The sequence below is a fragment of the Haliotis rufescens genome, unplaced genomic scaffold (assembly GCF_023055435.1).
Source record: "Haliotis rufescens isolate VD_foot unplaced genomic scaffold, xgHalRufe1.0.p SCAF_17, whole genome shotgun sequence".
Taxonomy (NCBI): Eukaryota; Metazoa; Mollusca; class Gastropoda; order Lepetellida; family Haliotidae; genus Haliotis; species Haliotis rufescens.
The window spans coordinates 17016327-17032592 of NW_025963857.1; the positions used below are offsets into that span (position 1 = coordinate 17016327).

Sequence of the window (16266 nt, forward strand, 5' to 3'; positions counted from 1 at the left end):
TCACTTCGGGCTTTCCTCCAACATTAAACTGACACGCCGTGATATAACTGGAATACTGCTTAAAGGAGCGTTAAACTTAACCCACCTAGGTCAAAACAGTGCATCACCGAAACTCTTGCTTCTGCCATAAAATATACTAAAATAAATCCACACCAATATATTGGTGGGGCACTTATCGAAACAATGAAAGATAGACTTTGTTTTCGAGGTACAGAAATGATCAGCAATCGGACATGCAGATCTGAATAATTATTTAGACGCCAGGGCCCTGATTGGCTCAATAGAATAGCGTCCATTGTACGACTCCCGCGAAATCATTAACGTGTGGTTATGAATCACTACCAAATAGTAAAGATACCAGGTGTTCACGAAAAGGTGATGTTCGCCTGACGTGACCTCAGATCTTCATTCAAGGAGGTTTCGTATGGAGAAAAAACCTTGCTCCTAATGAGACTGCCAACAAAGAACATAAGACTTCTTCATCAATATCGTTTATTCATATTGTCCACAGTTCCATTGAAATGCAAAGTCAGTACATGAAAAAGATGGAATAAAACATGCACTTATTCCAGCTCTGCAGGGAGCCGTTACAGTAAGCACATGTAAATTCAAGGTTATGTTCAAGGTCGAACACAGAACAGCATTGGCCAGTGTACCTACGCACGTCCATTCTCATCACGAGCACCTGACACTGTAGATATAATGCAGAGGACGTGTCCTACCCACTGGAGGTATTATTATGATGGCACCCCAACCATGTACACACACACATCTTCCTGTTCTACTGTCCACGGCCATGTTGCACAAAGCTATCATAGTGCTAAGATCGTCCTAACTCCCATACTTTAACCTTTACTTACGATCGTTTTAGTGCTACGATTGCCCACGGAGGCCAGTTTATTATATCCAAGTTATCCAATGTGCTATTTTTAGATTTTGAACATGTTTTCCTTTCGCAAAATACACCAAACATTATATGAGGAAAACATGATCTACACACATCTGGGCCACCATTGGTTGATGTTTCACAATGCACCAATAATGTTCCTGGGTTTTTATGCTCAATCTATGATATAAGGGATGACCCATTTAGTATTCTAAGGGTGTGAGGGACTTTGTTTGAAAAACAAAATGTCTTCCAGAAAGTGCTGGAGCGAAATTATTTCGCCTCAGATTTTACAAAACTGTTCCCTAGACACACAGGATGAATTAAAAGAAAAATAACCTTATCTAGAATCACTGACCAAAAACATTTTGTCTCAAACAAAAAAGCAGACACCTCCTAAATATTAAATGGTCAGTCCCTAAGTATGGTCAATAGGTCAAAATAACGCCAAACCCATTTTCATGGTTTTACAGAGAGTTCTTTTTCTTCCAAAGGACAAAAATACATCCTGTGTGTGTGATTGAAAACATACATATTTCTTCCCTTTCCTGGTTAATAGCTCCTTACAATTACATGTCTTTAAACAACCAGGCAATAAGCACTGTATTGTAATTCCCCATCATTGAAATCTGTCCCCTATGTTCTTCCCCCTGAATCTTGACATATTGGCATGTGAAATCCATGGAACAAGGACTAACATTGCTCTGGCCTTGTATTTCTCACTTGCATCCTACATGGAACTGAGGGTAAATTCTTGGCAAAGAAAATAATCTCAAAATTGCTTAAAATGTTCAACAAAAAAGAAGCTGACAAAAGGCCTATGTTGTAAATATATTGAAATCATCATATGTCAACATTACCACAATATTTCATTAACATACACAGTATTGGTAATCGCCTACCTAAAAAAGAGGAGAGTGGTTTTATAGCTTCCAAAGAATTCATAAATTCACATTTTCGAAACACAATAACAGAAAATAGTGCACTGCAGCTCACCTGGATACGTTGTGAAACAGTTAAAATGTCAACAAAGACAGCCACCTCAATGAAGCAGCGTTCTGCATTGCTATTCAAATGCGGTCTGCATAAATACGAAAGTACTAACAAACAAGTAACTAACTATCCACAATGTTTCCAAATATGCAAGAATAAACGTGCTATCATATAACATTGTTGAAATAAACAACTATTCAAATTTACTTTTCACACAGTTTCAACTCTGAGTCTCAAAAGCCTTCCAAGGAGAATAATTTTTGTCTGATTCCATACAATTTTTCCAATTGTTTCACAAAAAACACAGTAAAATTCTAATCAATGAAACAAATTATGATGTCATCCTAATGAGAACCATAAATGCCAAAGTTCAGTAGCCTCAATCTGGAAATTTCAGAGATGTTGACAGTCACAACCGCATTTCGGTACATTTTCAGCTGAAATGGCTGAGAAGTGACACAAACATCTTGAACAAATTTGAGTGTCATCATTCATAGGAACAAGTATATGAAGTTTAAGTTTTGTTGGGCAAGTAGTTTCTAAGGACATAATGTTTGTGACGAATGACTCCTGATTTTCTTTTACTTCCCTTTGGACCCTGGCAGCCATATCTGATTTCTGATCAAACTTGCACCTACCCGGGTACTCAATGTGAGTTTGGGTTTTTGCTTCTTCACGTTTTTGACAAGATATTTTCTTGTTTTTAATCAAAGATGGCTTCCTGGTAGCCATATTGAAAGTTCAATTGTGATGCCTTGAATAAGTTTATCAACACTGATGATGGACAAAAGACAACTTGTGAAAAACTGAGGCAAAGTGAGCTAAAATTAAAATACAGTATTCACTTATAACACAAACACTGAAAATAACAAAATTATTTTAACTTTCTTGTGATCCTCATTCCACAAAGAAATCTAAGTGGTACGACTATTAAGGTTTATGTTGAATGCATATATAGGAGTTGCGATCATCTTTGTTCAATTTGTCGAACACAGCCCTGGTTGAATTTATTTTCATATTAACACAAATAAAACTGAAAAAGAAAGATAAAGAGATGTTTACTTATGCAGAGTGAGTAATTATTGCTCAACAATCTTGCAGCTATTCGCAACAATTACTTACCTTGAAATATCCAAACCATAGTGTCATAAATGTCATTCTAATGACAACAATTGAATGAAATCTATAAAACTGCCCTCCTCTTGTCTGCATTTTGACACTGAACACAATCATGAATACCAACACCTAACATCCATCAGGTTAGTGTTGAGGGAAATACAATTGTCAACACAAACTGAACCAGAAAGCCATCAAAGACTTTCTTCAGCCTTCATACACAAGAAGCTCACAAGCAATCTGTCCTGGTTACACACACAAATCTGAAAGACTTTGACATGACTTGCTTGTCTGGAATATCTCTAGACAGACTCCAATACAGGGTTCCGCTACATCCACAAGATCATCGGCAACAGAACAGGTGCCTACCTCTAGAAGTGTTAATCTCATTCAGGTTAGTTACACGACACTTCATGTGGTACATGATATTGAACAAGCGAGTTTGTCTTAAGCTGATTTAAAAATATTTTCAACAGGGAACACAAAGATTAGTTCTTTAATCTGATGAGTCACCAATTTGCTGACTTGACTATCTCAGAGCCCAATACATAGGGTCATACATTCAAACAGTAAGTCCTGGCATGGCAGATTAACTATAGTAATATGAGTGAGTGAGTGAGTTGGGTTTTACGCCGCTTTTAACAATATTCCAGTTATATCAAGGCGTGTCAGCTTAATGTGGGAGGAAAGCCCGAAGTGATGCAGGTCTCAGACGTTTACCACTTCGGTGAAACCCATGAGCACAGGTATGGTGCTGACAAACCTAGAAACATAATCGGGGCGAACCGGGATTCGAACCCACAATCATAGGTTTCTGGCGTGTCCAAGGGACGCAACTCTGCACAGCGAATCGCGACGACTTGGCCAACCGTGCCCCCTATAGTAATATGAAAGAGTCTGGTGGGCCTCAACTACTTTTGATTACCATATACGACGTAATAAGCCCTAGAGTGCTCTCAAAATTAGAAATAGGGGGCTCTTATTAGAATATTGAAAGATAAACTTCGTGGTTTATGCTGGCAGCCTGAAATGTTATATACGACAGATATGATTTAATTGCCCATAATTAAGGGTGAATATAACACACGAGTGCGTATTATATGCGAATAAATAAGTCTTGTATACATTGATCAGTCGGAAGGGATGCTAATTTGGATTGTTCAATATCCAATATATTAGCAATTTTTCGCCGTGGGCGCTTATTACATCGAATACGGTAGTATAGTTTTAATCGACAAAAGGTGATTACACTGTAACAGGTTCATATGGAACTCCTTCAAACAATGTGAAGATTTATACTCTGGCAGTGACACAAGGACCAATAATGCTGTCTCTGCAAGAACACTGAGGGAATTTAATGTCATTCGTGCTTAATGCCGTTCTCAACAATGTCCAGATTAATGGCGATGGCTGGTAAATAAAAGTGTCTGGACCAGACAAATCAGTAATTGATATTATGAGCAATGTTACTTGGCGCAGAGGTACCACGACACGCAATCAGTGAACCTGACCACCATGTGAAAACCTGCTTTGACAAGCATAGGTTGATGGGGAATAACAATACTTGTACCACTTTGGGTCATATTTTCATTTTTTCATCCGACCGCAGTTTCCCTCATACACAAATCAGGGACCCAAAGTGAAATAAATGTTTTGTAATATTGATAAGCTTATGATCCACTAGACTTTAAATATAAGATTTAACATGTTCAAATTCTTGGTGATTTTGGTCTTCCTATTCTGTGTATTCGAGAGTAACATATACCATGTATACTCAACTTCGAGATTGAGGACATCGACTTTGAAAAAATATATTAATGTGAAAAAATAATTGTGTAATATTGCACATAGAGAGGTGTAATCTTCAAAAAAAAGGTCAAAATTATTTCTGCATGTTGTCAAAATCATGTACCATATGAACACAAATCGTAACTGATGCTGAATCGTGACGCCAGCGTATTATTCCACCTCTACTAAATATTAAATACATATCAATATATAAAGTTATTATCACCAAATCTACTTGTGGAGTAAGACAGAGTGCTGTGACACAAACTGAAAGCATTGGATTCGTAACCATGGTAACAGTACATATCATGAACTAGTATCCTTTCACTACAAAATACACTATCTCAACAAAATGCACAACTTATAAATGGTGTTGCATATATACATGACTATTATACATTAGCATACATCCAGTGATGTACTGACTCACACACTCACATCGTCCTCTTGATTCAGGGGCATATTTCTCGGAAACCTGCCCTTATAAACCCTGCAGATCATAATTTCATAATTTTACAAACATTGGGTTGAAAGGCATGACCACTTGAAATGTTGGATCTATTAAACAAGTGGTTTTAACATGAACCATGTATTTTACTGTACATATTTTCAATGCTTCTTTAAAAGGATTTCAGGTGAAATAGGTGGACAGCATGCACAATGAAAAACACAAAGGATGAATATATAAACAAAACAGATTTATCCTTACAAAAATTAAATTGTGACCAGCATAATCATGAACAAATGAAGACCTGCAGTTCATTTGTGTTGATAATAAAAGCATAAATGCATGACTCAATCATCACTTCCATTCAAAATTTAAGGGGGCGGTCGGGTAGCCAAGTGGTTAAAGAGTTCGCTCGTCACGCTGAAGACCTGGGTTCGATTCCCAACATGGGTACAATGTATGAAGCCCATTTCTGGTGTCCCCCGCCGTGATATTGCTGGAATATTGCTAAAAGCGGCGTAAAGCCCAAACTCACTCACTCACTCAAAATTTAAGACAGAAGATTAGTTGATATAACCTGCAGTAACAAATGGAAACATCTCATGATGCACTTAAACCCAATAAAAAAGCTGTTGTCATTTTCTGATCAGTGCAAAGTAATGCAAAACTGTGAAATTCTTGTGAAAACAATGAAAATATATGTCCCCAAAGAATCAAAATTATGACAAAAACTTTGAAATTGTTGCAGTGAGATGAATTTATTTGTCACCAACAAACATAATTCAAACTGAAATGTAAGTCTTACAGGCAAGCAGTGATGAATAAAAATATCTTTCAAATGATTGTGATCATGACAAAGACAAGCATAAAATGTCAAAGTACCACCATGAGTTACCTCCCTTTGACTACACTGATGCTGTTTGAATAGTTTAAAAAATAATCATTTTAAAAATACATGTTGATTGATGTAACAATGGATCTCTGAATGGTCTTCCATAAACTTGTCACAATGAATAGGTAAAACGTGTTCAACACTTGCACTATGTCTCCAGGCCTGTCTTGTCATGACATCATACTAACAGCCTTTGCAAAACAATCACGAGATGAGGCTGAAGATGGAACTGAATCGTCACATGTATGGTAGAAAATCTGTAATGTGCTTTTTGATTAACACCATAAAAAAAAGCAGCTCCAATTCCTCTAAAGAGACAAATTTGTCTATAATTTCAACCAGCCCCGTTCCTCTTGTTTGAATCCCCATTTGTGAGGCGATATTTGATCGCAGAGAAAGGTGTGCCACAATTAACCCAATATTTGATTTTCCTTTTTGCCTGCAACTTGATTATGATAGAACATTTCTTCAGGTTTGATATATGACCATGCACAATGAAGATACTGAAATTTGAGTTTGATTGATGATACTATACCTACTGTGCATGTTGACATCTCAATAAAATCTTCCACAGAAGTAAACGGATAAAACATAGGGAACACAATAGTCAATACCCAGGTAGAAATCATTAAAATGAATTTCACGTCCAACTTCATATAGCACAGTTAAAAACATCATGGTATCCACCATTAGGGAACTAAAAAGCATATGTTAAAACTCGTCTTTCAAATTTACCACCTCTTGGATAAGGAATTTTAAAAAAAAACTAAATCAAATTTCCCAAAATCTGTAAATCAGCCCTGAACAAAACAGAGGGCCTTGGATAAGGAACTTTTAAAAAAAAAACTAAATCAAATTTCCCCAAATCTGTAAATCAGCCCTGAACAAAAGAAAACTTATAATTGAAACTTACAATTACCATCCTTGGATTCAACAGAATAAACTGCACTTGGGTATTTTGTCTGTGAAAACAGATTATGTCAAACAAATTAGGGACTAGCAACTTCAGATTTGTAGATTACATCAGTTGTATAAATTAAACATTAGTGACATATTTATTAAAAAAGGAAATAGGAGTTTTATATATCACTTGAGCAGGCATCAACAGGGATATCCCATGATGGGTCTTTACAGATAATTGATTAAGTTATGGTTAGCTCTTGCCTGGATCTCCCGCTACTTTTTAATGAGCCTCAAGAGGTGGAGTTTGTAAGTCTGATTTTCAAAATGTTTCATTAACCAAAAGAATATAAGGTTCAATGAAGTACAGACAGGTTAATGTGTTTTGGAATCTTCAGTGGTAAACACTGGTAAATTGACTATCAATTTTGGCCTTATATTTTTGCTAACTTGTTTTGAAAAATAGAAAGAAAGAAACATTACTTTTGATAAAAAAATATTCTTGGGTGACTGTTTTGAAAAAACCCACAGAATTTTATCACCGCTGTTTGTTAGAAATGGTGATTAATATTAACAAAATCTTTATTAAAAAACCCAACAACCAATCAATTATCGTTATTATCTTACCATGTTAAAACATGTTTGTTTTTTCATTCATTCATTATTGACAGTATCGGTGCTAATATGGAAGATGATTTATATTTGACCACCTACATTGAATTTCAGGCCAAAGTTTTTGTAAACCAACCAATAAAAAATAAAAGGCATACAAACAAATGACACAACAAACCCAGGTGGATCAAGCTGAAAGCTGAGTTTGTTACACACCAGTGTGCAGAGAAACATACAGGTGACTACAGGGTACAGGCCAGAAACACAGAATTGGATGTTTCTCCACAAGTGAAACAATACCCTGAAGAGTTACCTCCCCTGATAATGAAATTCTTGCCTGATGAACAACTTTGTTGTTTTTCTCATGAACATTCATGAATATATTATGATTACTCACAGACTAGGTCCCCTCATCATTGACATGTTAATTTCATCAACAAATGTCAACCAACAATCACATCATGCATTCAACACGTCATTCTCCCTCGGCCGGCCCACTGAACTGATTCAACAAAACACTCACGACTCTTCTACCACTGCGACAACAATCAGCATCTTGAATGCACATTGTATTTATTTTGGTCATATTGTCTTTCTCTTGTATATGTATAATTAAGGCAATATTTAGGAGAACACTGCTTGTATTTACACAAGATTTGGGATGAAAATGAAAATGACAAAGGTTAATTTAATTCTCAACCACAAAAATCAGACAATATTTTCCTATCTCCAGTTCTGCTGCTAACCTTTGCTGGATTTACAGACCAGGTAAAGACCCTTAGACCTGATTTTGTGTTGTGAGATCCATAGATAAAATAATAAGGGAGCAACCATTTGATTTTCAGAGGGTGGATGGGTGGTAGGATTTTGGTTTCAGATCCGCATTTGTTTAATGTTTAGGAGTTCGATTATATGTTCCAACATAAACAGGTGGTCAATTTTATTTTTAATAAATAAATAACAAACTGCTTTTTTTGGAGACACAGATAAAGTCTGCAAGAAAAGGGCACATTTTTCCCCCTGCAATACGAGGCATACATAAAACGTTTTCAGTAAAATGGGCTTGATCATAATATAAGGTCCCCCTTGTAAATCAAATAGTTTTGCCCTAACAAAACATGTTATAGAAATAATAAATGTAACTGACAATGATGAGAAACAAGTACTTTTCATCAAATAGGTGAATCCATGCAAACATCTCCAACTATGTGAATATGATTAAACGCAGACAATACTCATGTTGGTCAAATATACAAAAGAAACGCCAAAGTATCTGTGTTCATGTTTAACTGCGTTCATATTCTGTCTATTTATCAAATGATATTCTCAGAAGCACTAACCTGCAATTGTAAACATTCTTGTCCTTGAAGATTATTGATCATGTTGATACTCAATCAGGCTTAAAATGGATCCCATTTGGCTTGCTAAGTTTCATCAAATTCAAAATTTCCAAATATAATTCTGCCAGGCAAATTGTGAATTTTGACACAAGTTATGGTGAAATGTCTCTGAAGTTTCATTCTCTGTAGATGAAGTTTGAACGAAACATTTTAGATGCGTGTTTCCTTTTGACGATAATACGCCAAAACATAGAACTAAGCTTTGTTGTCGGCCATGATTTAGGAACTAGATTTAGCTTGCACCTTGTGCATGTTGACACCAGAGGAAAAATTAACTATAGAAGTATATAATTAGGAAAATAAAATCTGATCCCAGATTAGTGTCATTAACATTGTGAAATGTTCAGTTCACTGGCAAGATCACTTTGAACGGCATCACTTAAACATCCCATAATTTCTCTTGCTTTCTTGTCATTATCATAAGACTGACCTGGTAGGGTTTATGACGTCAAGCCAAAAGGACAATGTCTTATTACACATGACACTGAGAATTGTAATGATGTATTTTACAAAAAGTGTATTGAATTCAAAGATTGATGTGGTGTAGAAAACATTCTTTCGTAAGTCAGTCACAAATTTGTAAAAAATTTCGACATGCACTTAGTGCATGTAATGATAAATAATAGGTTCCATTTTTCAATATCAGGGTGCACTAGATCATGTTTTATACTGTTAAATCAATCACTGGTAGTTGTCACAGACAACTGACCAATCAAAGCTGCATCACAAGAATTATTATTTTTATAGTTGGCAATAAACTCACATGATCACAGTTACTTTTGCCTTTGAGCAAATAACATGTTCCAGAAATCGAATAATCAATGCAAATGTAACCAACCGACCATGAGGAGTAGGGAGAGCTCTTTAATCATATTGATGTATGAACATGATGCAAACATATGTCAAATAGGCTATGAACGTGATGGTGACGCAACAATTACCCATGTTGGCCAAATAGACATATTCATAATTTAACGAACTGTCCACCTTCAACATGTAAACTTCCACCACCCACCCACTCACTCACTCACTCACAGTCACACATGTACAACACGGGTGAGCTACAGTGCACCACAGTATGGATGAGGAGCTCAAGGACTACCAGGCGTCAGCATCGTGCTGATGCTGATGCTGCTACTGTTGCTGCTCCACAAAGTATCCCCAGGGAAGTCTTGTGATGAGGCTGACTCTAGAACTGGACTCCTGGACTCCGGTGACTCTAGACCTATAAAGCTAAACTCCTAGACTTTGGACCCAGACTCCTAGACTCTAGACCTAAACTCCTACATTTATGGACACAGATTCTCAAGTCTGGACACCTAGAACCTGGATTCCCTAAACCTGAACTCCCAGACTCCAGACCTGGACTTTTAGACTCTAGACACATATTCCTAGACTCCGAAGATGCAGTGAGGGTGAAAAGATCTGTTCGAGGGCCCCTTATAATGATTATGTCTCTATAATGATTTCTTTTCATAGTTTGTGTGTACCAACAACTTCAAAGTTTACTACCCCAAATTTCAGTAGAAGTTTGAGGACTGAAAATGAACTGTTCAGCATGTCTGGGATAGAAATAATCTCCCAAGTTAATAATACCACAAAAACGGTCAGTTTGATTGTAACTTGATGATAGTACACTGTGTGAGTGAGTCATTTGGTTTTATGTTAATTTTAGCAATATTCAAGCCCTAGGATCCAATAGGATTCAATAGGATTCAATAGGAATAGTATTCACAACAGTTACGACTTTGATTGTTCACGATTTTGATGAAGTGATCATGAAGTCACCAACAAATCCATAATAATTACCAGACAAGTCTTAATTAAGGAAAACACAGTCTAATTAACTGAAGACATTGTCGAGAAAGTTTGTAACATCAGAAAAGTAGATACTAGTTCGTAAACTTTACATTTTTCATCACTATAGCATGCAACGCAACTGACAGATCACATACAGTGCTGCGAGTCCAATTCTAGGCATATGCACACGTCACTGGGTTACAAGAAGCAGTGACAGACACAATGTATATATATATATATATAATATCAGGTCATATCCCTGGTGGCAGCAACATGCTGTACAAGTATGTATACAATCTTACAAAAAGTTTATATCACACAGTAGATTCATTTGGCTGAATGTCTGTACAATGTTGACAAGTCTTGTCACCAGTGACAACAGGCATGGGCACCATTGACAACAAATCTTGTCACCACTGACAACAAGTCTTGTCACCACTGACAACAAGTCTTGTCACCATTGACAACATGCCTGGGCACCACTGACAACAAGTCTTGTCACCATTGACAACATGCCTGTGCCTCACTGACAACAAGTCTTGTCACCATTGACAACATGCCTGGGCACCACTGACAACAAGTCTAGTCTCCATTGACAACATGCCTGGGCACCATTGACAACAGCTTTGGCACCATTGACAAGTCTTGGCACCATAGATAAGTCCTCATCTCCATTGACAATAAGCCTTGGCACCATAGACAAAGAGTCTTGGAACCACTCACAAGGACCTGTAATTGACAAAACTGAGCACTGTTTTCAAAACCCAACTGTTGACAAGACCAGGCATCGCTGACACTAAGTGTAGGATTGACCCTATCCACGGTGCATAATTGACAAATCTGTGCAGTTGACAATCTTGGTACAGTAACCAATATCTGTTCCATTGACAAAATCAGGAGATTGTCGACAAATATGGGCACTGTTAGAAAGTCCATATAATGTTGACAAATCTTGGTAATGTTGACAAGCCCAATAATGTTGACACATTGGAGTAATCTTGAGAAATCTGCTTCATGTTGAAATGTCAGGGCAACGTTGACAAATCAGTATAATGTTGACATGTCTGGGTGTCGTTGACAGTCTGCATAGCTTGGTGATGGCTGACTGTCGTTGACCTGCCACCCAGCTCTTGCAGACTGGCGATACATAGACATAAATGACTGATGCTTGTGAAGTTCGAGATGGTAGTGGTGCCTTACACACTGTTGGTGTGCAGAAAGGACTGCTTGTGCTGTGTCCACATCAATCACAACTACACCACTCCGCCGTCAAAACTGAAGGCATATTTCTTCAGAAACATCTTTAAATGACTTTACACAGAAACTTCAAAAATGGATGTTGCACTGGCATGATTAAATCCTATCGTAATCACAATCTCATTCTTATTTCACTGCATTTATTTTTATTACCAACAGGTGATTTGTGGCAACTTGAGAACCTCTGAGAATTATTTTGATAAAACATGGATGAGACACTCCATTCCTCTCTCGTCGAGTATCATGACACAGATGCTTCCACATTTATACCACGTTGGAGTATGTGTTACATCAGTAAACCACTTCAATACTTGTATCACATGGCATATATCCATCAAGTCTGTGTCCTTGTCTCCAAGGAGACGGCACTCATTGAAACATAGTGTCAAAACTGCACCACCAACTCTGAACACACTGCCTTTCACTGGGTTAAATGCAAGCATTAACCAACCAAACACTTTACACACATCACTCCAGCACATATACACAGCTACAATGAGCTTTCAACTAAAACAGCCCTTCACCCTTTCAATGACAGATATGTACCACTTGCCCTCAAAGTGGGATCTGTCTTAAAAGGGTTAATTATTTTGATGTTGTGTAAAGGCATTCCCTAGGTAACCAGCCTAGCATATGCACACTTCTCATTCCATGATCACAACTTTAAAGGTCAAATAAAAGTCGCAATAACTGTTTTCACGGCAATGTCCTTTCCATTTATGAAGCATTGCAACAAAATCAACACAGATCAAACAAATCAGAGATTAGACAAAACAGGAAATTCCATCAAGCCCTGCTTGTTACACCTTGCCAATCAATACAATATATAGTCCACTCCGCTTCCCCATTTAGAATCTGTGTCCCAGGGAGATTGGCAATGATTTGTGACGTCATCTTTTCGGATGACAACTGGCAGCCATCAGTGGAAGTTAGTCATTGATTTGTTTCACATTCTGATTGATTATCCTTGAGGTCAATTGACTGCTGGCTGAAGACTTTAACTAAATCGTGTATCCAAACCAAGTCTTTGCGATCCATCAATAACTGTGACTATCTATAGAAACTGGCTTATTGATCCAAGAATTGACTGCTTGTGTCATCTGAGAGAAAACTTATCAGATCGGCACAAACAAAATTGCTCTGCAATTAACAATTGCCACCACAATAAGGACAGTTGTGCAATTTCTCTGTGCAAGTAAAATATGGTCATTGAAGGTTTGATATCACAAAATTCATGCACCATTGGGTTTTTTTGTCCACCATTTTGCATCTGCTGTGAACTCCTGACACTGTCCTCACACCAAAGCTCCTTGCATCTCTAATCAGCTGGATGTTCCGGACATGAACGGTTTACTTCAAACCATTTGTCTATACACCTACAAAGGAAAAGAATTGAATCAGAGGATCAGCTTATGCTGTAATGAGTGAATGTTTGTTTTTGTTTTTTTTGTTGTTTAACACCACACTCAGCAATATTCCAGCTACATGAAGGCGGTCTGTAAAATAATGGAGTCTGGACCAGACAATCCAGTGATTGACATCATGAGCATCGATCCACGCAATTTGGATCGATGACATGTATCAACCACGATCCCGTTAGTCGACTTTTACGACAAGCATAGTCGCCTTTTAAGGCGATACTTGAATATTTACTGATAAACCAAGAGGTAAAATACAATACAGTGAGCAAGTATGTATAGCTGTATGCTACTTTTAGCAATTTTCCTGCAATATCACAGGAGGGTACGCCAGAAATGGGCTTCCCATATTGTGCCCATGTGTGGTATCAAACCTGATCCTTCAGCATAATGAACAAACATATCAACCAATGAGCACCATTGCCTAAGTAGAATATAATATAATAGCAGTGAGTGAGTATAGTTTTACGCCCTTTTTATCAATATTCCAGCAATATCACAACATTGGACAACAAAAATGGGCTTCACACATTGTACCAATGCGGGGAATCAAACCCAGGTCGTCAGTGTGATGAGTGAATACTTTAACCACTAGGCTACCCCAATGCCCCGATGGTAATGGAACTACTTGAGGTATGTCAATATAGCTACACCATGCACACAGGAACCTGTATTTGAATTGCATCTGGAAGTAGGGCTTCGGTTCTGATAGAAGCACAGTGAGACATGATTGCTGTAAACCACGTTTGACAAGACTGAGATTAAACAAAAAATGTTTAAAGTTAACAAGCTGATGATAAACAGTACTTACGCTTTGTGATATATACACAAGCATGGTAGTCTGGCAATGGTATCCCCTTTCTGCAGATCTTCAAAACATATGACACACTCACCCTTGTCATCTGGCAACACATCCTCTGTAACATAGCAACAGTGTGTGAGTGAGTGAATATTTGTAAGTGTTACTGTTAATAATCCAAAACATGTCCAGGGTACAGGGGTGCATGCTCCCCTTCTTGAAGTAGAAGCACAACAAATATTTATACATTGTAAGCTTCATATAGTGACATATAGGTAACAGTCAGCAGTTGGAACTAACTGTTTTAGTCCACTAGTCCTTATAATGATAACATAGAGCAAAACCCTTAAAACGGGCATATATCTACTAGTCCTTATGATAACAACTATTTGGCAGTTTGGCAAGGACTATAGGACTAGTGCCAATGTCAGACGCTGTATTAATAGTACTACAACCCAATAAGTTAGTCAAATATTTACCTTTCCAATGCAACATGGCTACCATATGGAAATTTGTTCAATGATTACTTGCACCGATATCATCATGATCATTCTGGTATGTTGCAGTCACATAACACACCCCTCTCTCTGCTTGCTGAAGCAGTATCATGTCAGCCTGCTAGGGCTGGGACGGGTAATTCGGATACTTGTATCGAGTGGGTACTGAGTAGGACCCGGGTACCCACAGGACTACCTGGACCCGTGGTAAGTCATGTGATATATTTTCAATGACAAAAATTATCTCTAACGCCATGGTTACACTACAAGTGACTAATTTTCGCATTTTTTTCTGACTTTCATATGTTTTAATAAAGACAAAGCTTCAATCAAATTCGACACATGAAGAGCCGGGGTAGAATAGCTCTTCAGCAACCTATACTTGACGTAAAAGGCGACTATGCTTGTCTAAGAGGCGAATAGCGGGATCGGGTGATCAGGCTCACTGACTTGGTTGATGCATGTCATCGTATCCTAATTGATTGTCTGGTCCAGACTCGATTATTTACAGACCACCATCATATAGCTGGAATATTGCTGAGTGCGGCGTTAAACAACAAACAAACAAACAAAGTTCAGTGTATGCAAGGCCAGATCATTTGATATGTGTATCTAAATCCTTTTTTCCCAGGGCTATGGTCAAACAATTCCCAATTGGACATTTTGTACCGATTTTATGAGACCTACATGATACTTGTTTGGACTTGTCCCAGCCCTACAGCCTGAATAATCAGCGTTAGAAACTAACAGTTTCAGCCCACTAGTTCTTATAATGATAACACATAGCAAAACCCTTTAAATCGCAAATTTCTACCAGTCCTTATGATACCTTAACTATAGGGGAGTTTCTATAGCACAAAACCCAGTGAGGGACAAGCAATCTGGTGGCTAACAGTATGGACACTTATTTACATTGTTGCAGTATGGTGATAAACAATTAGCCAGTTCAGTACTCATTTAGTTAGCCTCTACAAATAGCATGAGCTATAATGTACTGGAAACCTAATCTAGCCTGGAATCCCCATGAGGAAAGAAACGGCCATGATGTAGGTGGGTGTACAGTGTTTGTTTGTCATTATCCATCATCAGCTGTGTGGTGATAATACACGATATTGAGCAAATGTTATTCAGAGCTGGCTTTTACAAATAGCATGAGCTACAATGTACTTGATACTAGATTAGCCTGGAATCCCCATGAGGAAAGAAACAGCTATGTGTGAGTGGGTGTACTGAATGTTTGTTTGTCATTATCATTAGCTCTGGGGTGATAATACACAATGTTGAGCAAATGTTGTCTTACACAGCAGTCAGAATTTTTGAAGCTATATTACATTGTTGTTGGTTTGTTTTTTAACACTGCACTCAGCAATATTCTAGTTATATGAGGGTGGACTGTAAAATGGTGTGGTGTGTGGGTAACTCCACCTTAAAAAAATAATGGGAGTCACTTCTTGTTGAAA

General features: G+C 37.6%; 1 protein-coding gene across 1 annotated transcript in view; it reads right to left on the reverse strand.

Annotated features, from left to right (window-relative positions):
* Positions 1–478: 478 nt before the first annotated feature.
* LOC124137959 (E3 ubiquitin-protein ligase ZNRF2-like) overlaps positions 479–16266 on the reverse strand; it is a 37649-nt gene continuing 21861 nt past the window's right edge. The window contains exons 3-4 of the mRNA XM_046504423.2: positions 14322–14427; positions 479–13468 (exon numbers count right to left, since the gene is read on the reverse strand). Of these exons, the coding sequence (XP_046360379.1) occupies positions 13411–13468; positions 14322–14427 (164 nt within the window). The 3' untranslated portion in view covers positions 479–13410. The remainder of the gene's footprint in view (positions 13469–14321; positions 14428–16266) is intronic.